The sequence below is a fragment of the Meles meles genome, chromosome 7, assembly GCF_922984935.1.
Source record: "Meles meles chromosome 7, mMelMel3.1 paternal haplotype, whole genome shotgun sequence".
Classification (NCBI taxonomy): domain Eukaryota; kingdom Metazoa; phylum Chordata; class Mammalia; order Carnivora; family Mustelidae; genus Meles; species Meles meles.
This window is the reverse complement of record NC_060072.1, coordinates 105,475,855-105,500,954: the sequence shown is the minus strand read 5'-3', so window position 1 is coordinate 105,500,954 and position 25,100 is coordinate 105,475,855. Positions and strand designations below refer to the sequence as shown.

The following is a 25,100-nucleotide window of genomic DNA, read 5'->3' as shown; positions in this document are numbered from 1 at the left end:
AAAAAAGGAAACTCAACCTCTACCTCAGTTTATACACAAATATTAAATCAGGTTGGATCATAGACCCAAACATAAAATTCAGAAGCAGAAAGATTCTAGAAGGAAACATCGAAGATATCTTCATGACCTTAAGGTTATGATTTTTGGTTAAAAAAATATTTATTTGTAAAAAAAATATATATGTATATATAAATATATATTATATATGTATATAATATGAATATATATATTCATATTATGAATATGTATATATATGAATATATATTATATATGTGTATATATACATATATGTATTATACATATTATATAGAGAGACATATATATATCTAAGGAAGCAACTGATGGATCATTAAGCTCCATTTCTGAAACTAATAATATGTTATATGTTAATTAATTGAATTTAAATAAAATAAAATTAAAAACACCTTAGGAAAACCTTATCCTGCAATATAAAGATCTCTTACAAATCAGCAATAAAAAAGGCAAATTTTTAAATGAACCGAAAACAAATCCAAACAAAAGACAATAAAAGTAAAAATGCGCCAAAAGATATACACAAATAGTCACTAAACACATGAAAAGGTGCTCAACAAAATTAATCCTCACTACACTTCAACAAAAGATAGAAATTTTAAGGCAAACTTCTAAAAAAAAAAAAAAAGAATGAGGCACCATTTAACACGCATTACAAAGGCTAAACCTAGGGACACCTGGGTGGCTCAGTCAGTTAAGCATCTGACTCTTAATTTTAGCTCAGGTCTTGATCTCAAGGTCCTGAGTTCAAGCCATGCATTGGGCTCCACACCCAGCATGGGACCTACTTTAAAAAAAAAAAAAAAAAGTCTAAACCTAAGATTGACAATGTCAAACGCTGGTGAGAATGGAGAGCAGCTGGAGCTGCAGCTGGTGGGAATGGAGAGCAGCTGGAGTTGCAGCTGGTGGGAGTCTATAATGGCACAGTCGAGGGCTGCTTGGTAGCCCTCGACTACCAAAGTTAAACAACCATCTACCTCATGACCCAGCAATTTCACTTCCGGGTATTCTACCCGATTCCACTCCTAGCTATTTATTCAAGCACAATGAAAACATAAAGAGTTGTACGTGAATGTTCATAGCAGCTTTATTAATAAGAGCAAAAAGCTTGAAAACAACCCAAGTGTCCATCAATACCACTCAGCAATAAAAGGAGGCTGATACAGGCAAAAAGCATTGGAGAATTTCAGAAATACAGTAAAATCAGTAAGTTGAGCCAGACACACACACACACACAAAAAGAAAAAAATGTATGATTTCCTTTAAAAAATCCGAGAACAGGTCAAACTAACTGATGGTGATAGAAGTCAGAGAATGACAGCGGGAGAGGGAGAGGAATGGACTTCAAAGGGCCACCAGATAATGGAAATGTTCAGGATCTTGATAGTCAAACTTCAGTGAGGACTTAAGATTTGTGCATGTTACTGTATATCAATTATACCTCCATTATTTTTTTTAAGATTTTATTCATCTGAGAGAGAGAAGGAGCAGGAAGAGGGGCAGAGGGAGAGGGAGAAGCAGACTCCCCACTGAGCAGTGAGCCCCACATGGGACTCGATCCCAGGACTCTGGGATCATGACTTGAGCCCAAGGCCGATGCTTAACCGACTGAGTCACCCAAGTGACCAGTTTTGCTTCAATTAAAGAAAAAGTCAAGGTGCACCTGGGTGGCTCAGTCGGTTGAGCATCTGACTCTTGGTTTTGGCTCAGGTCATGATCTCAGGGTGGTGAGATCAAGCCCCACATTGGGCTCCAGGCTAGGCATGGAGCCTGCTTAAGATTCTCTCTCTCCCTCTTCCTCTGCCCCTCCCCTCACTCACACTTTCTCTTTCTGTCTCTAAAAAAAAAAATAAAAGAAAGGAAGGAAGGAAGGAGAGGAGAGGGGAGGAAGGAGAGGAGAGGAAGAGAAGAGATGAGACGAGGTCAAATACGTGTGTGTCAGGGGCACTGCCAGAGATTTGGGTTTTGGGTTTCGTGGGAAAGGGTGGGGCCCAAACAAGGTTGTTTTACAAGAACCCCAGGGGCCCTAACCAGTCTCTAGGCCATACCCTCACTGTCTCCTCCACTAGCTCAGTTTCTCCCTCCTTCATAAAGTCTAGCTGGCTGGGCCCCAGGCATCCACTCCGGCTGCCCCTCATCTCTTCAGAAAATGTAGCTCAGGTCAGAGGTGTGTGTCTGACATTCCCAGAGACTTGCTTGTGATTGGGTAATTCAAAGGATGGCAGAATCGGGTAGTCTTTATTGAGCACTTACTCTGAGCCAGGCGCTGTGGTATTAGAAAGGACATAATGTAATGTAATCTTCAGTATAATTCAGCAAACTGCTGGCCACTATCAGCTAATACTATTGTCATTCCTTTTCGCAGGTGAAAAACCTGAGGCATGTGGCTTGTTCAAGGTTACCCAGCCAGAAACCGGGTCAGAAAGCACTCCAGCCATCACACTGTCCTCCACTCTGTCCCTGCCAGTGCTGGCTATTTTAGGAGGTTAACAAGCTGCCCCAGAAGGAGCACCGGACCCAGAATTAACTAGATGTGTGTCCTGGTGTTCCCACCACACACTTCCAGCTGGGTAATGTTGGTAAGTAACTCACCCTTTTTGAATCCAGCCTCAGTCTCCCCACCTGTAAAAGGGGCATAACACTAGGTCTCTATACCATGTGAAGGTCTCAGGGGGTTAAGTAAGAAAATATTCAGTGACACAAAATGAACAGGCCACTGAGTACCTGGAAGACACGGACAGGAGCCCGAAGCCTGAGAAACGCAATCGTCTTTCTCCCACTCACATAGGAAGAATCCAGGTCTGCCACCTTGGCTGGAGTAATTGTCACATAGTCACCACATCTCTGGCCGAGCATTCCCTTTCCACACCCCCTTAAGCTGTCTCAAGTTCCTCTGTGTCCATCTTCTGCCTTGTACACTCCCCTTGTACACTCATCTTCGACTCAGAAAGTCTAGCACCTTCTCTAGCCACACTGCTCCTCCCCACAGAGCCCCAGGCTGTCCCTATGCCAGTTCCCCCCTTGACAGACCCCTTCCTATTTGGCTCCTTCCTGCCTCTTCCAGAGAGGCCTCTGATGAGACCCCAACCCCACCTCCAGAAGAGGCCAGGCTCCACAGAAAACACACTCCCTCTCCCAAGGTCTGCCTCTCTCCTTTTGGTTGATAGGGAGTTGCTTAAGGAAGGGAGAAGCATTCCCATATTCCCCCTTCAGAAAATAAATCTCTCCCTCCCTTTCGGCTGACACCTCGAACTAAGAGAAGTGATGTGGAGTAAAACCCACTAGTGACATCAGATCTTATCCTGCAAGCGGGAGGGCGCCGGAAAGAGAGCAGGGCAGAGGAGGGAATAAAGAATGCAAACGTGGGGGCTTCAGCAAAACAGTCCAGACTTCAAACCTTGACCTCCTACCCAGCCATGGTCACTACCCAGCTCCCACACCCTCCCACAATTCAGCCAGGCAGACACTACTATCTCCATTTGACAGCTGAAGAAACTGAGGACCATCCATCACCCGGGCAGCTTCTCCAGGGCCACTCAGCAAGGAAGTCCCAGAGCCAAGATCTGAGTCCAGGCCTGTCTGACTTCATGGTCCCTGCTTTTCCCACTACTTCTGCCTCTGGGCTCAGAAGCACTTGAGAATGGGGAGCAAAATCTCCTTTCTCAGCACCTGGCCATCTCCCCTTCAGCCCCTCTTCTCCCGCTCAGGACAGACTAGCAGGAGCAGGGAGACTGAGAGACTTAGGGGCTGAGACCCTGGCCACCTCCCTGTGTGCCTCTCCTCCCTCCCTCTTTCCCCTTGGTGGCCTCCTCTCAAGGGAGAGCCCTTCTCACTGGGCAGCCTTGGATTTGCCTAGGCCTTCATCCCACCCCCCTGGAGGACCCTAGCAGAACATTTGCACTCAGCCTTCTGGATGCCCTAGGCAGGCTGAGCACTGGAAAATCACCAGCTTCCTCTCTAGTCAGTGTGCATCTGAGGACCTACTCTCCTCCCTCCGTCCTCCAGGGACGACCTAGAAGCCTTGATTTCCCTTTCTTTGACCCTTCCTCAGTCCCATTCTCCTCCAAATCTTAGCGCCCCCAACCTGCCTCCCAGCGGGCTGGGAACAGACAGCCCCGATGGAACCCTTACACACACACACACACACACACACACACACACACACACACACACACCCCGCCTCTGGGAACTCAGCCTTCACCACAGTGTTCATGGGCAGGTGCCCTGGAGCAGCCCCTCAGCAGTGAGCCTCTCCTTGAAGCCAGAGTCAGCCCCTCTAGAATCAGTTCTGAGCTCTCAGACAGCAAGTTCAACTCAGTCCGGGCTGCAACATTTTAAGAACAATATATGTTCCCAAACGAATGCTTGTCCCGAGGAGAGACAGCCCAGGGACTGAAAACTCGAGAAACCGTTTCATCCAGAAACTAAGAAAATAAGTTCTAATCAGCTCTGCAGATGGATGTCTGAGCCCTGCCCACGGTTTAGATGGTTTGCCTTGAAGCAGTTACTTATCCTCTGTGCCTCTGCTTTACCACATGTAAAATGGGACTATTCATAGTACTTGCGGCATCAGGTTATTATGGGGAGTAAATGAGTTAATACAGGAAAAGTCCTGAGAAAAACACCCGGCCGAGGAGGTACTGTGCAGCTCCTGCTGTTGTCTTATTCTCATTGCTGTTGGTGGAGAAAAGCAGGCCATGGAGACACAGGTGTCCTGCCTGCTACTTATCCACCATGGAACTCTGTGGGCTTAAAAAGGTAGAGCCGGGGCGCCTGGGTGGCTCAGTGGTTTAAGCCGCTGCCTTCGGCTCAGGTCATGATCTCGGGGTCCTGGGATCGAGTCCCGCATCGGGCTCTCTGCTCGGCAGGGAGCCTGCTTCCCTCTCACTCTCTCTGCCTGCCTCTCTGCCTACTTGTATCTCTCTCTGTCAAATAAATAAATAAAATCTTTAAAAAAAAAAAAAAAAAGGTAGAGCCTAAGAGCAGATTCCAATCCTGGCCTCTCTGCCTAACAGCTGGACGACCTTTGCAAAGCCTATAGGTTCTCAGAGTCTCGGTTTGCCCATCTGACTTGGGGGGGCAGGGGCGGGGGGCATGGGGTGGCGAGGATTCTCCTTCCTTATCTAAGGAGCTTGTTAGGAGGATCCGAATCTGAGAGTGGACTTTGCAAGCTGCAGGCAGGCGCTGTTGTCCTAGTCAGTGGGTAAAGGAGAAGGTGTCTTTAGGGCTGCTTCAAAGAGACAGAACCAGAAGCAGAGGCTAGAAGTTTTAACGAGGTCAACTGCAGCTCTATTTAAGGAAGAAAATTTTGGTTTTTTTGTTTTGGTTTGGTTTGTTTTGTTTTTAGCGGGAGGGTGCACAGGTGCAGGGGTGGGGGAGGGCAGAGGGGCAGAGAGGGAGACAGAGAATCCCAAGCAGGCTCCAAGCCCATCATGGAGCCTGACACAGGGCTCGATCTCAGGACCCAGAGATCATGACCGGAGCCGAAGGCAGACGCTCAACCAACTGAGCCACCTAGGTGTCCCTAAGGAAGAACTTTCTAAGAACAGCTGCTACAGAGGTGGGGAGGGTCCTGACACGAGAAGGAGCCCATCACTGGGGGCCGAGGAGGGCAGTCCTAAGAGTCTGGGCTCTTGTTCATGCCCAGCCTGCGACCCACAAAGCCTGATTTCCAGATCCTGCAGGGTTAGGCATAGAGGACCAGCTCAGAGCCCTCCCCACCAAAAGCGTCTCTCTTTGGGGAACTTCCCCTCTCCTCATCCCACTCCTGCGCAATCTTGGGAAGGGATTTACCATCTTTGGGAAAGGATCCCATGACCTCCTTTGCTGTCTGAGAATCTCAAGCTCTTCCTTAGGTCCAGCCTCAGTCCCTCCTGGGACTAGATGAAAAATGTGTTCTCGGGCTCTGTTTTCTCTCGATGTGGATATGACTGGCTCTTTCTCAGGTGAGAAAAGCCCTTTGTTGACAAGAAAGAAAGAGACTGTTCTGGGTGACCCTTCACACCGGATTCTCAGCGCTTCCTTGCTTAGTATGGAAGGTCTTCAACCCCTCGCTCCCTCTTCCGGAAATGACCAAGCAGCCTCAGACCGCTCTGCCTCTGCTGGCCGGGGACATCCGGCTGCCGGCTGTGGGCACCCCTGCTCTGACTCTGCCTCATTCCTGTTCCCTCCCCAGCTCTTCTGTCCTGTCCACTGGTCTCCACCTCCTCCCTGCTACTTCCCTGGAGGAATCACGCATCTGGCCCGTCCCCTGCACCTGCCGCCAGCCAGCAGCCATGATTCACACTCGGGTCACCACCCACCCCTGCCTCTCTCCTAGAACAGGAGCCAAGAGCCCTGGATCCCTCTCTGACACTCCTGATGAGTACTCCTCAGCTTTTTTTTTTTTTTTTTTTTAAGATTTTATTTATTTATTTGGGACAGCATGAGCTGGTGGGGCGGGAGGTAAAGGGAGAAGCAGGCTCACCAGTGAGCAGGGAGCCCAATATGGGGCTCAACCCCAGGACCCTGGGATCCTGACCAAGCCAAAGACAGACACCTAACCAATTGAGCCCTTCCAGGAGCCCCAAGTACCCCCATCTTATTCCTGCTCTTCCTCATAGGCCCCCAGCAGCAGCCCGCAACTCTGTGGCACTTCACCGGGCTCCTCCTTAAAGTGCAAAGGGAGAAGAGCGTTGAAATCAAACACACTGGGTTTGTGACTCAGCGGTAACCTGAGATGCACTGGCTGCTCGGTGGGGTGGGTGGGTGGGTGTGGCAGGGTGACTGTTCACCTGTGTGACTCGGGCAGGTTACTCAACCTCTCTGGGCCTCCATCTCCTCACATATAACATGGGCCTAATACTAGTACCTACTTCAGAAGTCTTTTGTGAGAATTAAATATAAACTTCTATCCGGCACACATTAAGTACTATAGAATTAGTATATTAGCTATTGTTGTTGTTATTTCTTTATTATTTGTTCAAATTATTCAGTTTACTAGCTTAAATCATGTCACCTCCATTTCCAAAGGGAAATAATAATGTCTTACCCAGACTTGCCAAGAGTCAATGAGACAGTCCTTATGAAGCACCCAGGGCAGGGGTACCCCGGTGGCTTATTTGGTTAAGCATCTGCCCGGTGGCTTATTTGGTTAAGCATCTGCCCGCAGCTTGGGTCATGATCCCAGGGCCCTGGGATTGAGCCATGGGGCTTCCTGCTCAGTGGGGAGCCTGCTTTTTTTCAATCTCTCTCTCACTATCTCTGTCTCTCTCTCAAATTTAAAAAAAAAAAGCCTTAAAAAATAAATAAATAAAGCACACAGCACAGGGGTGAGCCCGTGTCAGGCGGTCCACATTGTTCCCTGGGCTAGGGGGCCTTCCCAGACTCCCATCCGGTCCTGGGGCGCACTCTCTCCGCTAAGCCCTGAGGCCATCAGTCATGCCAGAGAGATTCTATTGTGGACACCTGCCTCCCAGCCTGCTGCTCAGGTCTCAATCCCTGGGGCTTCTTCCTGGCCTGCCCATTACCCCTACCCATGACCCAGCCCCTGCAGAACCTTAGGTAATATACAGGCCTCAGCAGATGGAGCCCAGCCCTCTCCGTCTCACACCTGTGTCTTCCAAGCATAAGTGTTTATCAAGAGCCTCCCACCTGCCTGCCTTCCCCTCCCCGCTGGCTCAGAGTGGTCCACCACGGCCCAAGGGGGCGAAGGGGAATAAGTGGGGGAAAGATCAGGCAGGGAAGCAGCAGAGGGTCACGAAGAAGAGAAGCAAAAGCCCATGGGCACTAAGGAAGAAAAGTGAGGCTGACCCCGGGCAGGGGGGAAGGGAAGGAGAGCCAGGAAATGACATGTAAATGTCTGACTACAAACTTCATCTATTCCATGTCCTGCGCCTAGGAAATTAAGAAGAGGCAAGGGTTTGTGACCAGAGGGTGACTCACAGCTAGGTCACTATCTCGGTGGCCTTCTCCTCTGTCTTTGCCTCGGTTTCCTCCCATGTAAAATAGGGATAATAACAGTCCCTGCCTCGTGGGGCTGCTGGGGCACTTGGGGGTACTGCAGAGTACTTAGCACTGGCTGGTGCATGACATGGGCCCTTCGCCAGGAGGGCATATGGAGGCCAATCCCCGGAATGGCCCACAGTGTTTTCTCTGGGGCACAGGACGTCCCAACCCTTATTGGTCCGTGACACACCTTAGGACACAAACAGAATGCATGGGGGGGCCCCCCACCCTTAGTATGTGACCAATCTCCATCATCCGTAATGGGGCGCGCGCGCACACACACACACACACACACTCTTGCGGTCACACCCGCAGGCACCCATAAATCTTACACTCCCTGAAGGCAGAGACTATGACTCTCTCAGTCTTTATTGGACTGATCACTCGGCCCTGGTGTTTTGGTTTTGGGGGTTGGTTTGTTCCTTTGTTTTTCATCCTGCTGTTATTTGTGCCACCTGACTCTTCCATCTTATTTTATCCTCTGGCCCCCAGAACCTACCTGCCTTTGGGGAAGACTGGAGGAATGAGTGATCCCATTTGCCCGGGGCCTCACATTGTGTGGGGGCAAGTTCCAGGTGCCAGCAAAGGTGACCCAGCGAATGAACACAAATAAAAGGTGTATATAAACACCCAGCCCCGCCCTCCTTTCTTCTCTGTGGTCACCATCCCCTCGAGCTTCCAGAAGAAAAGCTGGCAAAGAACAGCGATGAAACCCAAAACTGCAGGACACACCCAGCACTTAAAAGTCAGGCACCCGGGGCAGGTGAGTTAGAAAGCACCTCAGGGGTCACCTGGGTCTTTGGGGGAATAGAGGACCAGGGGGCTGGGTTCCATCCTGTCCTGGTCTCCTCTGGCTCCACCCCAGCCTCAGCGCTCTGGGACTGCTTGGCTGCCACCCCCCACGTCACTTTCTCCAAAACAAACGCCCCCTTCTATACCAACACCAAGAGACCGGCCTGCCGGCTCCCACCCAGCACCCACCACCCGCAGCACCTGCCGCAGCTTCCCCTCTCCACCACACTCTTCTCTCAAGGTGGAGGAGGCCTTGTTCTTCACCCTCCTATCCCTTTAGGGAATCCGGGGAAGGAATGGGAATGATCTCTACCCTGCCCTTCAGGGTAGCCGCATCTCCCTCCATCGGCACTCCCCCCACCCATGGGAGGTAGAAGGGACGGAAGGGGAGGGCGCTGTTGCTCCAGCAACCACACTGTGGATAAGCTGGCCAGTGCCCCCAGCCCATCAAGTCAGGGAGTCAGGAGTACCCCCTCCTCCCGCCGGGCATGCAGTCCACCCCTGCCCGCTCTGGCCCAGCCTTGCCCCCACACAGCGGACTGACCTGTAGGGGTTGAGGTTGCAGATGGTGACGGCGGGGAAGACGAGCTTGTCGGAGTTGAGGTTGATGTTGAGGCTGACGGGGTAGCTGAAGTACTCCCCGAACAGCTGGCCGAACTGCCAGTACATCATGCAGAAGGCGCAGAGCCACAGCACGGCCCAGAAGGCCGTCTTCATGCGGTTGTGCTGGGAGCACACCAGGCGGATGGCGCCATGGATGGTGGTGTTGTTGCAGAAGAACTGGAAGAGCTCTCGGTAGGAGCGGTGGAACTCGATCAGGGCCTCCTCCTCTTCTGTGGGCTGCGGGGGGGCCGTGGGTTCGGGGCCCGGCCCCTGCTCCTCACGCTGCTCTCCTTTCATGAGCCTTGGAGGGTGGGGGGGGTGGTCAGTTCTGGGCCCTGGTGCCTCCCCCATCATCATCTTGACCCAGAGTGAGGGTGCTCCTGGCCAGGCCCACACCCCGTCGGGAGCCCCCTCTTCTCCGCCCCTCCCTCCCTCCCTCCACCTTCCCAGGAGCCAGCTGACCTGCAGGAGTCGAAAGAGCTGTAGCTGGGCTTCCCTGGGAAGCTACCTTTGGGGTTCTGTCCCAGCACCTCCCTTTCTGTCTCCTCAGCGATCAGTCTGCCCTGTCTTTAGTCTCCTTCCTGCAGGACCTCTGTGTCCCAGCGCTGACTCGTGCTCCCCCTCTCTCCGTCCTTTCTGCTTCTCTTTGGGTCTCTTTCTCAGCACTCTTCTTCCTTGCCTGTCTCCCGTCTGTGTGCCAGGCTCTCAGATCCTGCCTCTCTTCCTCTTCCTCCCCGCCTTGGCCCCTCTCAGTCTAGGTGGGCTCTCTCCTGCGTCTCTGGCCCTGGCCCTGGACTGTTTCCTGACTCCCTCTGTCCCAAGGCCTAAAGGCCTCCAGGACGTCTTGACTGCCTCCTGCTCCCAGCTCCCAGGTTGTGGCTGGACTGGGACTGGTTCCTTTCCAGTTGAATCTGGCAAGCGAGCCTCTCCTCCCCCTCACCTGACAGGTGCGGCGGCCTGCTAGGGAGCCCGCCCGCCAGGCTGGGATGGAAGCGACAGAAGCCTCATTAGCATCTCAATTAAAGGTGAGCAGGGCAGGGGGAGGGGCAAAGGAGGAGTTTGAGCTAAGAGTTCTCCAAAGGGCGGAAGGCTCCTGAGCGCAGGTGCCCGGGGAGTCGTGGGACTGGAGAAGGCAAGAGCCCCCACCCAGAAAAGTAACGGTGGGGGATGCTGACAGACGAGGAGACCAGAAACAGATGGACAGGAGAGGGCCAGAGATCATGGACAAGGAGAGAAATCCTGAACACCAAGCCAGGAGGGCAAAACAAAGGAAAAAGAACCAATCGGGATGAGGGGACTAAAGCCGGGGAGACCAGGAGGACAGAGAAGGCAGAAAAAGGGAGATCCATGGAGGAGGACAGAATGGAGGCCTGGGAGGGAGGGCAGAGTCGGAGGAGGAGTGGCAGAGAGATGAGGGTGATGGGGAGGGAGCCAGGCCTGAATGGACTCTCCCCTCCCTGGCAGGAGATCAAGGGGAAGAAGCCCAAGTGGGCTTCTAGGAGCTAGTTTCCCTCCCTGGGGACTCCTTCCAAAGGCACCCCTGAGTCAGCCTCACCCCCAGGTCTTGCAGAAGAAGAAGGGGTATCTGCAAGTTTCCTCCTTCCTCAATAAAGTGGGAATGCCTCCTGGCCCCACTGCCGCCCCCCCCCCCCCCAGTCCATCCTCTTCCCTCCTGACTCCTTACTACCACCCCCTACCTTGTCCAGGCCAGGGAGGGGCCCAGGTGAAGCTGAAGCTTGGGCGGGGCCCTAGGACATTCTGTTCTTTTTTACACCATTGGCTGCCAGGCCAGGAATGTGTAATGTCCCCTGTTGTGGTCACGGGGTTGCAGGAATGTGGTCACGGAGAGGCAGCACAGGGGCCAGGCAGGGCACCCAGGCACAGACCTGGAGCCCAGGGCACATTAGGGACAGCTGACACCGAGGGGACAGGGAGGGATGTGGGCAGCACTGGGCGTCACGGAGGAAGCCCTGTCTGCTCCAGGCCTGGAAGGAAGGAAAAGCTCACTGGTCGGGGCTGTGTTTTTCCTCCAAAATCTCAACTCCAAACTTAATCCAGCAAGAGGATAAAGAGTGACATGTAAGCAGTGAGCACGCAGAGAGGGAAGGCACAGGGCGATATCCCAGAGAGAAGCCCAAGGAGGCACAGCAGACACAACCACACAGCCCAGACCCTGAGCCTGAGGGCAGGTCAGCCCCAGCGGACCCCTACCAGAGGCAGCCCCCAGTACTCAGTACTCGTCACTGGCTGCTGCCACCTCCCTGGGGGGAGCAGGCCTTGGATAGGCAGACACAGGCCCCACCTGAGCACTGAGCACCGACAGAGGCGGGTGGAAGAAGACAGGCTGGTGGGCAGCAGAAGATAAAGACTCTGCACAGAGATAAGAACTGAGCGCTGAGGGAGCCCCGGGGAGGGGCAGGAAGAGGCACTCACCCTGAGGAAACTCAGAAGACTTCCTGGAGAAGGCAGCGTCTCAACTGCATCTTGAGGAATATGGAGGAGTCTCCCAGGCACACGAGAGGGAAGCGGGGTACTCCAAACTCAGGGGGCAGCTGGGTCCTGAGGCTTCCTCTTGGGACAGGAGTTCTCTTGTGGCCTCTTAAAGTCAGAGCTGCTGTCAACCAGGATTCCCAGCCCGGTCGCATGGCTTCCCTGGATGCCTGCGGGGGACAGCCCCCTCCTAGGAAGGGAAAGGCTGGGTTTTCCTTCATTTTCCAGATGAAGAAACCGACCCTCCACAAGAAGAAGCCAGTTTTCTGAGAGCACAGAACAAAAGGGCGGCCAAGTGAAACACAAAATCAGGATTCTCCTCCTGTGGGATTGTCTGCTTAGGCATTTGCCATTTATTTCCCATGATGAACCAACCAGAGACTCATGGGGAATTGGAGCTCCCCTGCACTTGGTTTTGAAAGCTGTGGAGGTTCACACACAGAGTGCATGGGCTCATCAGCAATCAAAAGCAAAAACCCGATTCTCTCCCTGACTCTGTGAAAAGCTCTCGTTACACCATCCCCACGTTCCCGTGGGACCCTGACACCCCTAGATCCTCCATGCTCCCTGAAGTGAGGTCCCTAAACAAGGAGTGATCCTACCTACAAACAGGGTATGCAGCACCCTGCCTGTTTGATCTGAAAGTCTCCCAGAGACACTTCCCTGTCCTCTGTATTCCCTTGCTAGTGTCTGATATCCAACCGTGGCTTAAAGCCACATAGCACAGAGTTTTCAACTCCAAGGGCTCTGTGAGCAGAATTGCAAGGGCTGGGCTGGGCTGAGCAGGAGCACGTGGTGTCCCTGGAACTACCTGGCAGGGTACCGGGAGGGAGCGCAGGCTTAGAGAAAGTGTCCTAGATCTGGAATGGACCAGATCAAGTTTATTGTTGTGAGAAACGGAAATCTGAGACCTGTTTCTGTTTCTGAGACCTACACTTCTGTTTCTGTCCTGGCTCCATTTAAAATATCTTTCAGGGGCACCTGGGTGGCCCCATCGTTAAGCGTCTGCCTTCGACTCAGGTCATGATCCCAGGGTCCTATGATCCAGCCCCACATCGGGCTCCCTGCTCAGCAGGGAATCTGCTTCTCCCTCTCACACTCCCCCCCCTCCCTCGCTTGTGTTCCTGCTCTCTCTCTGTCTGTCAAATAAATAAATAAAATTTAAAAAATAAATAAGTAAAATAAAACATGATCTTTGAAAGTGCAGAAATCATGCCTAAACACATTGTTGTGGCAATGCAGCTTTCCAGCAATACAGAAATACACAGAACGACAAAAGCTCCCCTTGGCTCCATTTCCCACCCACCCCTCCACCCAAGGAGAGCCGTCGTAATCTATATATTGGTCTGGATCTTTTTGTGTGCTTTTAGAGGCCTACGTGTATTTTTTTTTTATTTTATTTTTGTAAATGGGACCATGTCATAGGTATTCTGTGACTCCCATGTTTGCCTTTAAACTATGTGACTTTGAAAAAGGGACGTTACCTCTCTGGGCCCCTGTGCTCTCATCTGAAAAGTGAAATGGCAGGGGCAAGTGAGGGTGAGGCAGCCCAGATGGTCCCAAAGGCCCCTTCCAATTGACTTAATGCAGGAAGGAACCACGGCCCCAGAGAAGCAAAGTGACGTGCAAAGTGACGTGCCCAAAGTCACCCAGGAGTTAGGAGGGAAGCCAGAAGAGAGCTGAGCCTCTTCTTTTTTCCCCCTCAGTGCTGTTCTCCTGACTTCCAAAGAAGTGGAGTCTTGCTCTGTTGGGGACCCAGGGCCTTGTTGTCCTCAGTTTGGAAGTTCCCCCAGCCTCTCCCAAAAACCAAGCTGTTCCTTCCCTCCCAGTTCTAGCCATCCCCTGACCCCAGGCTTTGACCATAAAATGGGAAAAGGCTATACGGAGACAAGTAAAATAGAGGGTCTGCAGTGGGATGAGGGTCCTGAGTTTAAAGGGTCTTCTGGCCTCTTGCTCTCTGGGGAACAGGACATGATGGAAATAATCACTTTCTCCCCCACACTCCCACACTTGTTGACAATTCTATGGCAGCACTTACTGCAGGATACTATTAACCTGTGCATGTGTGCACGTGTGGGTTTGTGTGTGTGCGTGTGCACAGATCCTACTAAGTTCTCTAAGAACAGGTGCTAGGCTTATTCGTCTTTGTGACCCCCACTGTCTACTGGTCACTCTTTGTTGACCCACTCTGCAGAAGACCGCAAAATCAGCATCTTCAGACTCAAGGTTCATCTTTGACAGAGAGCAATGTGCTAGGAGAAAGCATCCTGATTTCCTCGGATAACTCATTAATTTGCCATCTATTAATTTATCTAAATTTCCTTCACTTTTTCCATTTCAGCTTCTATCCTTTCTAGTGTAAAAAATGAGTCACTCAATTAAATGCAACTCTCTGTTCTCACTACTTAGAGCTAACTAGTGTTTCAACATTGGGCTGCCCACTGTGGAAAACAGTGATACTTCTATCTGCGCTAAATGGTATGGATTTCTCCTTAACCTAAAAGGATGCACCAGAAAATTCCTCCTTGCCACTCCTACTCCCGTCACCTGGCAGGAGGCTTAGAAGTTCACCATTAGAAGTTTATTCCGTTGGGTCAAGGCAGAATTTCTCTACCCTGGCACAAATGACAACTGGATGATTCTTTGGGAGTATAGAGAAGGATGATCCCCAGTGAAAATGCAAACAACCTGGAGAAGGCTGGCCCTCACCCATGACACATCTCTCAGTGTTTCCCAGACCCTTTCTAAGGGCACTTTTTGGCTAAGAGCAGCGTGGGGAAGAGGAAAAAAAGAAAGAGTATCCAAAAGAATCCATTCGTGGGGCGCCTGGGTGGCTCAGTGGGTTACACCTCTGCCTTCAACTCAGGTCATGATCCTAGGGTCCTAGGATCGAGCCCCCCCTCCAAGACCGAGCCCCTGTTCAGCGGAGAGCCTGCTTCTTCCTCTCCCTCTGCCTGCCACAGCACCCCCCCCAACACACACACACACTGCTTGTGCTCTGTCAAATAAGTAAATAAGATCTTTTAAAAAATTTTTTTAAAGAATCCATTCCAGGGTGCCTGGGTGGCTCAGTGGGTTAAGCCTCTGCCTTTGGCTCAGGTCATGATCTCAGGGTCCTGGGATGGAGCCCGCATCTCGTCGCATCAGCTCTCTGCTCAGCAGGGAATCTGCTTCCCTCTCTCTCTCTCTGCCTGCCTCTCTGCCTACTTGTGATCTCTGTCTGGCAAATAAATAATTAAAATCTTAAAAAAAAAAAAAAAACAGAATCCATTCCCACCAACCCCCTTTTTGGATTCTTCCTGGACCTCTAGGAAGAAGGATCTCTCAGCAGGCCCCTTAGAGGAAGGCCTGGGAGAAAAGCCCACTCCCAAATGTTTTGGGAATCTGTGGGGTAAAGAAACTCAGTACAACTTGAAGGAAGCTGGCAAAGAACACAAAGGAAAGAAACCAAGACAATGCCCTGCCCATAAAGAACTCATGGATCCCCACTGTGAGTTTCCTTCATCCTCCTGGAGAGGGCTGGGTGGGCATAATAACCACTTGTTGCTAAGCTTTGTCCATCGTGGTCCAGCTTAGAAACAGGAAAAGCTCTAAGTCTTTCAAGTGGAAGAAATTTAACCCAGGGGGTTGGTCCATGGGTGATGAAGGAGATAAGAAGCCAAGCGGGACAGCAAGACAACCCAGAACGCAGCAAAGCAGGAAGCCGCCTCACCTCCAGGGCTGGAAAACCGGCAGGGTTATGTGGCATTATAGACCCAGAGGCCCCGTAAGCCATTTGGCAGGAAGTAAATAGTGGGGGCTGCCGGAGAGGAGATGGGATTATGAAAGAAGAGAAGGAAGAAGCACAACCAACCGCAGGTGAGGTCCGAAGTCTGAAAGCAAAGAGAGACAGGGAGAAAGAGCCTGGCTTCTTTCCTCCTCCCACCTACCTGTCCTCCTCCCACCTGTCTTCCTATTGGCTGAACCTACCCAGAAGGAATCTGGGAAATGTAGTTTCCAGTAGTAATATAGCACAGACCCGAGGAAACTAGAGAACAGATCTGTAAGCAAACCAGCAGGTGACTGGCAAAGGGGAAAAAAAAAAAAAAAAAAGAGGCTCAGAGAGAGGAAGTGATGGGACCAGGATAAAAGTCCAGATCTTAAGGCTCTCGTCTAGGATCCAGAGAGTCCTTGAAGGCTGACGTGACAGCATAAGATTGGCAGCAGAAAAAAGAACGTAGTCCAGCCAGTTGGGCATTAAAAAGATTTGAGATAGTGCTTACCTGTGAAGCAGGAACCTTTTGAAGTGCAGGAAATGTTCTAGGGAGATACACAAAAACATGCAAAAGTGAAAATTCACTGATCTGTATACATAAGATTCGTGTACTTTATGCATTTCATTGTTTATGAATTATACCTCAGTTAAAAGAAACAGGAGTTCCTCCTGTCTTTTGGATCAAATCTTGCCATATTTTCAAATGACATGATCTGTGTCTGGGGTTTGCTTCTAAATAATCAAGGGAAGATTGGAAGAATAGAGGAAGGCTGTATGGAGGAAACTGCCATGAGCCCAAGCTGGAGTTCACAATATTATTTTCTTCCCTTTTGTGTACATATATGTTATGTGCAAATTTCCATAATAAAATGTAAAAAAGAAAAAGGAGGAAAAAGGCTCTGGGGATCCTACACACACAGACATGCCTTCATGCACTGGAGAGCTCAGTGCTGAGTCCAGTCCCAGCCCCCAGTTCCCTTGACCGGGGAAAGAGCGCAGCCCCAAGCTGTGCATTCTGCTCTGAAATGTTTTCCCTTTCCAGGAAGCCTTGGGCCCTCCGGATAAACACTTGCCCACAGAGTACAGATCTCAGGCTTGTCCCAGGAGAGTGGACTAAGCTGTCTACACTCAGGCAGGCCCTTCACTCCCTTGGGAACCCTCCTTTCCACGCACACTCCTGCACCAGGACTTCCCAGCTCCCCACCAAGAGCCTATCCAGCCAGTCAGACCAACCAATGCAAGGATGAGTGCAGGGCCCTGCAGGGAGAGGGGCAGGACGGTGCCCAGGCGACCCATCTCCAGAGAGTAAGTCAGTCCCTCACACCAAAGGAGGTAGCCCAAGTCACAAGGAGGCAGCGTGGTTGCTGGATGAGCTTGGAACCCAGAAATCAGGAACTCTGGACTCCAGGCTGGGTCTGCACAGACTGTCTGGGTGATGTGAGCAAGGCCTCATCATTTACTCCATAAATATATACCGGACACTGGGCATGGACCAGACTGGGCTAAGCACTGGGAGCCAGACTTAAAGATTCCATCCAGACCATTGCAGAGTTCACAGCCTGGTGGGGCAGGAGGCAGAAAGCAGCAGGTCCCAGACTGTAGTCGCGTGGGAGCTGAGCAGCCTGGGTGGGGTGGGGGGGGGTGCTTACCAGAGCCCTGCTGAAGCTCAAGGACAGATGGGAGCTAGCCAGGAGCACAGAGACCTAAAGACCAGAGAGCCTGGCATCAGGGGACATGGGGGTGCTGTTAATGGGTCACAGGAAAATGATGGGAAGAAAGGGGATAGGGACAAGACCAACCCCCCTAGAATCCCGGTCTCCTCTCTGTGGCCCCCTCAGCCTCTGTCTTCTCACCCTTGAGGCGAGGGGGCTGGACGGGTGGGCTCTCAGCCTCCTCCAATGCAGAGGGATTCAGTCTCCTGGGTGAGGAAGCTGGGACTGAGGGCCAAGGTTGTCCAGCTCCAGGGCAGCTGCCCCTACTCATCTTCGGGTACTGGGTCTACCCTTTCCTCCCTGTCATCTAAGAACAGGGGAGCGGGGCCACTGCCCTCTCTGCAGTGTCTTCTTGGTGACCTGTGCCCACTAATGTGGGCACGGGGACGGACCACGCACAGGGGGGGCTGGCTGACTTGTTATGCCTTTATAGATTGTCTTTTAAAAAGTCACACAACAGGGCAGGAACTCCCAGGCGTCCAGATGGATGCCAAGTGGGACTTCTGTTTCCCAGATGCTGCAGCTGGCTGGCTGGCTGACTGTGGGTCCCTGGGGGTCCCTGCACTCCCCGTGTCTGTCAGCCACAGGCCCTTCCACTTTCGGAGCTGGCACCCAGCTGGACACAGCTCTGTCTGTCTCTGTTCCAAGTCAGCTCTGCTCTGCTCTCCAAGGCCCATCTGAGCATTGTCCACTGACTCTGCTGCCCTTTCCCACCTAGCCGCCCCCTACAGTCCTCCCCTGTTGGCCAGGCTTCCAAAGAAGGGAGGAGGCCCGGTTCCGGCCCTGCTGCCCTCACGTGCTTTCCCGGCCGCCCCCTCCCGCCCTGCATCGGGGCAGCCAAGCCTGTTCCTCTTCCCCGATTGCGACAGCTGCCTCTGCTCCCAGAGCTCCCTGTCCCCGCCCCGAAGGCCGGCTCGCTCCACTCCCACTTCCTGAGCCGGCGCTGGAGCCCTGGAGGCCAGGCCAGGGCCGGCCGCACGGCCCTCGGGGGCACGTCAGCCCAAGCCCTGTCCCAGGATCTGGGCTTGGGAGCTTGCTGCCACCACTGCCCAGGACGTGCAGGGCTCCCACCTTCCTGCCCCGGCCTCCACCCATCTGGCCGACTGGCCTACTGGCCGCCATGCGCCTGCCATGGGCCGCCTCCCCCTGCGGCCTGGCCTGGGGGCCTCTCATCCTGGGCCTCTGCGGTCTCCTGGCAGCATCCCAGGCCCGACTGGTGAGGGAGGGGCCCATGTAGGTGGGTGGTGGCTGGCTTGGGAGGGCAAAAGGGGGTCTGCACAGTCTGCTCTCTAGTCCCTCTGCCCTCCCCAGCAGACCCCTGAGTAATTCTCCCCCTACCTCCATCTCCCCTTGAAGGAGCCCCCATACCACACAGAGAACCGAACGTGCTGGGACCGGGAAAAGGAGTACTACGAACCCAAGCATCAGGTCTGCTGCTCCCGCTGCCCCCCAGGTGAGAGGCAATGGCCCAAGGAAGCTGGGGACGGGAGGTGAGTGGCAGGGGACTCTGGCCCACCCCGCTGCTGCCTGGAGGGAAGACAGACACCATCTCCCAGGAAAGCCAGCCAGCCAGCCTTCATGGGTGGCTCTCCAGAGGACAGGGTCTTGCAGTGAGCGGAGCTACAGAGGCAAGGGGGGATCCGGCTCCCCTGACACTGCAGGGCCCCACTCCCTTTCCAGGCACACACGTCTCCATGGAATGTAGCCGCAGCCAGGACACTGTTTGTGCCCAGTGTCCCGAAAATTCCTACAACGAGCACTGGAACCATCTCTCCATCTGCCAGCTGTGCCGCCCCTGTGACCCGAGTGAGTGGCAGGGGGCTCGGGGGAGGCTGGGATCTCCCAGAGCATGGGCCCTCCGCTGAGCTCTCCTGTCTCCCCACCAGTGCTGGGCTTCGAGGAGACCATGCCTTGCACCAGTAGACAGAAGACCCAGTGCCGCTGCCAGCCGGGAATGTTCTGCGTGCACTGGGACACAGAGTGTGTACACTGTGAGCCACTCTCCGACTGCCCGCCAGGCACTGAGGCCAAGCTGACAGGTCAGAGGTTGCTGTGGGAGGAGGGCAGGAAGGACGCTGGGTGCAGGGAGCACCTTCCAGGGCTGGGGGGCAGCCCCACAGGTAGTTCTCTTGGATATAAAGAGCCGCCTCTCCCTCCCTGTGAAAGACCCACCACAGGTGTCTGCAGAGACACCTGGACAGAGGCAGAATCTCGGAAAGCTTCTCTCAGCAAGAGGGAGATCAGGAAAGGTGCCGCAGAATGAGATGGGCGGGCAGGCAGGGACTGGCGGAAATTCACAGCATGGAAAGACCCGCCCCCCACCCTTGCCCCCTCACTGAGGCTGGCCTTGCTTTTCTCTTGCCAGATGAAGTCGGGGTAGTTAACAGAAACTGTGTGCCCTGTAAGGCAGGCCACTTCCAGAACACCTCCTCCCTCAGGGCCCGCTGCCAGCCCCATACAAGGTGAGTTCCCCCCCCACCCCACTCCCCCACCATCCTAGAAGTCCCAGCTGCTGACCACCCTATGCTCGCACCCATGGGCTCATCCTGCCACTCCCAGCCCTGTGCCAACCTGAATCGGGCCTCTCTTTCTGCTGCAGGTGTGAGGAGCAGGGCCTGGTGGAGGCAGTTCCAGGCACTGCCCAGTCTGACGCCAGCTGCAGAAATCCCCCAGAGCACTCCGAGATGCCAGGTGAGGGCCTGGGGCTGAGGGGCACATGGGGCGGGGAGGGGCGGGGGGTGGGGAGGGAAGTCTGGGAAGATGCCTTTATTCCTTCCATCTCAAAAAGTGGGGAACAGCTGAATGCATCTCAGAATTAGGGCAAGTGGAGAAGTTCCTTAGGGAGTATCCCTAGGCGAACTTAACATATACTCTTTTTATGTTATATGTATACATATATACATATAACATATTATATATAACATATATGTGTGTGTTATGTGTATATGTTATATATGTGTGTATATGTATATGTATATATGCATATATACGTATATAACATAATATATGTTATTATATGTTATATATTATATGTTATATATTATGTATGTCATATGTTATTTTATATGTGTGTATATGTTATATATTATATGTTATATATGTGTGTATTATGTGTGTATTTTATGTATATATAAAAACATATACATATATAACATATATAACATATATATACACATATATATGTATACACATATATATATGTTATATAAATACATATAACTTGTAAGTTATATACAATGTGTGCCAAGGACCACTCCTACTCTGACATGAAATTGTAGCTGACATCACTGTCATCACTTTGGACCTGCCACCGTCATATAATCTACTTACTAGACTGAGAATCTGTTTATTAGATTACACGCTTATATTATTAGAAAATTCACCCCACATTTGACTCTTTCTCAGTTTGTTGTTTTTTGTTTGTTTTTTTCTGTGAAGTTATTGGTTTCCTAGCCCAGCAAATGACTGAGGGATATTTCCAATGACTGTAAAGATTATTAGTTGGGAGAGAGTTTATTAACTTTTTTTAAGTTACCAAATAATGATATCTTTCATTTATCGAGAGCTAGTGTGTCACTCTGTCGGCATCTGACAATCACTAACTCATTTAACGTATATTTTTAAGATTTTATATATTTATTAGAGACAGAAAGAGAGCACACACAGGGGGAGAGGCAGGCAGAGGGAGAAGCAGGCTCCCCACTGAGCAAGGAGTCTGAAGCAGGGCTCCATCCCAGGACGCTGGGATCATGACCCAAGCCAAAGTCAGATGCTTAACTCACTGAGCCACCCAGGCATCCCTAACTCTTTTAATCTTGCTTAATGGCTCTACAAAGTACAGATGACCCTTGAACAACATGACTGCACGGGTTCACTTATATGTCACTTTTTTTCAAAAAAAAACAGCAGAGTGCTGTAAATCATTTTCTCTTCCTTATGATTTTCTCAATAACATTTTCTTTGCTCTCACTTTATTGTGAGAACACAGTATATAAATACATAACCTGCATTAATCAGCTGTGTTACTGGTAAGCCTTCTAGACAATGGCAGACTATTCAGAGTGAAGACTTCTTGGGAATCAAAAGTTATACATGGATTTTCGACTGCACAGGGTTTGGCACCCCTAACCCCTATGTTGTTCCGGGGTCAACTGTAGTTCTGTTATTAAGCTCACGGAGGATAATATGCTCAAGGAGGCTCGGCAGAGTTCATGTGACTTGCCCCAGATCACATAGGTGGTAACTGATGTTATGAAAACCTATACTCGGTTCTTTCTTACTCCAGAGCCCATGCCATAAATGCATCATACCGTAGAAAATCAGAAAATTCAGAGAAACAAAACTAAAAACCACCCACAGGACCATCATCACTTAGCATATCCACTCTTAACATTTCTTAATATATCCTTCCAGTTGTTTTTCTAAAAGTGGAGACATTTGAATATTTTCTAACTTGATTTTTCACTCAAATATATCCTAAATCTTTTTCCATGTCCTCTTGTTACTTTATAACCATGCATCATGCCACTGGCCCTTTAGAGCTGGAATTTTAGACCGTATGTACCTAACCCCCTCATTTTACCTTTGATATGCTCCAAAAGGAGGAATGACTTAAAAAGTCACCCAACTGGGCTGGAATCCAGATGTCTTGGACTCCAGGTCCAGTTTTTTTCCCAGGCCTCCCACTCTATCCTCCCTTAAGCCCTAGGTTTAGGTGGATCAGGAAGGGCGAGCTCCCAGGATGCAACTCTCCAAGCCTTCCTGATCTTCTCCAGACACACGTGATGGGCACTGTAGACTCTGCTGTGAAAGACAGAAATTATCCACGGCTACATACCAGAATCTGAGAAACCCAAGTCCCAGCCTCCCTTCCCTCCCGCTCCTAGAACTGGCCCTGAGCAAAGGGGTGGGGAACTTGCAGCCCCTCCTCTCTCACCCCCAGAAACACCCCACAGAGACAGAGGGGCAATCTCATCCCCTACCGTGGCCTCTCGTTAGAACGGGCGCGTCCACAGAAATGTTGCTCTACCCTGTGCCCTGAGTCGCTTACAAACCCAAGCCCCACCTTCCCTGTACCGCCTCCCACCCCCGGAAACCCAACTGCGCATGCGCCTGTTCTCACCCACAGACTGCCCCTTTCCCTGGTCTCTGTGGTAGCCACCAGCACCACCCCCAAAGGTCTCCATCCGTGAGTTGCTCCTGGCTGTCAGCAGGTCCTCTCCAAGTCCAACTTGGTTTCCCTTTTCTGTAACCCAAGGGAAGTTTCTCTAATTCTGCCTTTAGGAGCTGTAGTGGGTCTGGAAGGGAAAAGCTGCTCCCCCTTTTCTGTAGGTCGCCCAGACTACTGGAAACCTGGTCCTTACCTAGCCCCCCACCCCGCCCACCCTGCCCTTTCTAGTGTCCTCACGGCTCTCCTGTCTGCTGTCCCCACAGGAACTATGATGGTGCTGGCCATCCTGCTGCCGCTGGCCTCATTCCTGTTCCTTACCACCGTCCTGGCCTGCACCTGGAAGAGCCACCCCTCTCTCTGCAGGAAGCTAGGTAGGAAGAAGCTGGATACAGGCAGGGAGGCAGGCCTGGCCGGCTGGCTGCCCTCACCTGCATGAGGGAGGGAAGACTTGCGATGCCTGCCCCCAGCACGGACATCCTCTCCACCCAGCCCCCTATTCTGAGGCTGGAGATAAGGGCAACGATAGCCCTGGGAACCCACGGTGGGGGGCATACACCCCAGCAGGCTGTGAATGGTGCAAGCCACTGGGCCCAGGGCCTACTGGAGGCCTGACCCTCATTTCATTTTCCGTTGCAGGATCCCTGCTGAAGAGGCGTCCAGAGGTAATGGGGAAGGCTGAGAAGGCAGCAGGGAGGACCAGGCTGGGCTAAGTGAACAGGGTGGGGTAGGCAGGGTAAGAGTGTGTGGGCTTCAACATCCACTCAGCTAATAAGTGATTGAGCCTACCATGTGCCAGGCTCCGTTCTGGGCACCATGGATATAGCAGTGAACAAAGCAAAGTTCCTGCCCTCCTGGAGTTACAGGCCAAGGTAGCAAGACTAAAGTTAAAGAAATACATATCAGTGGGTGATAGTTGCTAAATAAAGCTCGGTATGGGGACAGTGAGTGACAGTGGCAAAGGGTGGGGGTACATTATCTTAGAGTGGACAGAGAGGGCCTCTCTGACAAACTGATATTTGAGCAGAGAGCTGAAGAAATGAGAGAGCCATCCATCAGAACATCTCAGGGAAAGTGCCCCAGGAAAGGGGGCATCAGGTGCAAAGGCCCTGTGGCAGGGAGCATGAAGTGGAGTAGAGGAGAACAGTGAGCTGCCTAAGCATGGGGTGGGGTGTGGGAATTCAAGAAAACTGGGATCCAAGGCCCATGTCATCGGTTGGTTCTCTGCCTCTCTCCTCCAGGGAGAGGAGTCAAATACCGCTGATGGAAGCTGGGAGCCTCCAAGGGTCAACCCACATTTCCCTGACCTGGTAAAGCCACTTCTGCCCTTTGGAGACATGGCCCCCGCCTCGGCCAGGCTCCCAGCACCCCCAGCTTTGGAGGAAGAGATGCTGCAGCAGCAGAGTCCTCTCAGCCAGGCCAGGGAGCTGGAGCCCGAGCTCCCAGAGCAAAGCCAGGTGGCCCACGGTGAGCCTAGGGCAGGTAGCAGGGAGGGGAGGGGGCAGGGAAGGAAGGGTGCAGTGGGAGGGATGGTGGGCAGGAGGCAAGTGTGGGCCAGACAGAAGTGAGAAGGCTGAAGCAGAGCAAGACAGAGACTCCCAACAGCTTGCCATCAGCCCCCTCAGTCGGCCTCCTTTCCCACAGGTACCAGCGGCATTCATGTCACCGGTGGGTCTGTGACTGTCACCGGCAACATCTACATCTACAATGGGCCAGTCCTGGGGGGAGCACGAGGCCCCGGAGACCCCCCTGTTTCCCCAGAGCCTCCGTACCCCACCCCTGAAGAGGGTGCCCCTGGCCCTCCTGGGCTTTCCACACCCTACCAGGAGGATGGCAAAGCTTGGCATCTGGCTGAAACAGAGACACTGGGCTGCCACGCCCTCTAACGGAGCCAAGGACCCAACTTGTCACCCATGCCTCTTGGTGTCTGGGAAAAGCCAGGAGAAGGGACATGCAAGAGCACCTTCTCCCTGAGGCTGCCCTACCCACCCAGGACTGACCGAGGGCCTGGGTCGGGCCCTTGAGAGGCAGACCGTGAGGGACCGGGCCTCAGACACACCTCCGAGAGCAGGGCCGGGCACTGGCTGGGTAGGTACCCCCCACAAGACTCTCACCAGCAGCTGAGCGGGCCTGAGACTTCATTGCAGACCCTCCTGCCCACGGGGCCTGCAACAGCTCAGCTTCTAGCACGGACCGGGCATGTGATGCTCACTGCTGCCCACCACGGCGCTCGGCAACCTCCGCACGGCGAACAGGAAGCCGGCCACATGGTCACGGGCGACGACATTCGCGGGACCTCCAGCAGATTCGTGGTGCTCATCCACAAGCTTCAGAGGCCCTTTGAGAGCCCGCCCTTCACACGGACTGAAGTAGACCCTGTAGGAAGATGGGCTTCATGGAGGACCGCCCCTCCCCTCTCCGCCTGGACAGGAAAGGGAGTGGCTGACAACTGGGGGGTTTGGACGCAGTTACTGGGTAGAAGGGAGAGTTTGGGAGGGGGAGGAAAATGGCAAGTGTATTTATAAATTGTAACCACATGCAAATAAAGAGATTGAGACCTAGA

General features: G+C 52.4%; 2 protein-coding genes across 5 annotated transcripts in view; one reads left to right on the top strand and one right to left on the bottom strand.

Moving 5' to 3' along the window:
- SCNN1A (sodium channel epithelial 1 subunit alpha) overlaps positions 1-16,190 on the bottom strand; it is a 30,818-nt gene extending 14,628 nt beyond the window's left edge. For 2 of the 4 annotated variants that reach the window (XM_046010681.1, XM_046010684.1), the window contains exons 1-2: positions 9,877-10,348; positions 9,356-9,715 (exon numbers count right to left, since the gene is read on the bottom strand). In XM_046010681.1, coding sequence (XP_045866637.1) covers positions 9,356-9,711 — 356 coding nt within the window. In that variant the 5' untranslated portion in view covers positions 9,712-9,715; positions 9,877-10,348. The other 2 variants (XM_046010683.1, XM_046010682.1) reach the window with 2 other exon arrangements.
- A 2,081-nt stretch (positions 16,191-18,271) lies between these two features.
- Positions 18,272-25,098, top strand: LTBR (lymphotoxin beta receptor). Its single transcript, XM_046010689.1, has 10 exons — positions 18,272-18,586; positions 18,727-18,823; positions 19,051-19,176; positions 19,257-19,409; positions 19,736-19,832; positions 19,970-20,061; positions 22,804-22,911; positions 23,177-23,202; positions 23,779-24,004; positions 24,182-25,098. The coding sequence occupies exons 1-10, from the start codon at positions 18,491-18,493 to the stop codon at positions 24,421-24,423; spliced, it is 1,263 nt and encodes a 420-aa protein (XP_045866645.1). The 5' UTR covers positions 18,272-18,490; the 3' UTR covers positions 24,424-25,098.
- Positions 25,099-25,100: the final 2 nt, after the last annotated feature.

Coding starts and splice junctions, on each gene's coding strand:
- LTBR (XM_046010689.1), top strand. CDS start 18,491: ATGCGCCTGCCATGGGCCGCCTCCCCCTGCGGCCTGGCCTGGGGGCCT. Junction 18,587..18,726: donor CAGCATCCCAGGCCCGACTG/GTGAGGGAGGGG, acceptor CTCCCCTTGAAG/GAGCCCCCATACCACACAGA. Junction 18,824..19,050: donor CTGCTCCCGCTGCCCCCCAG/GTGAGAGGCAAT, acceptor CTCCCTTTCCAG/GCACACACGTCTCCATGGAA.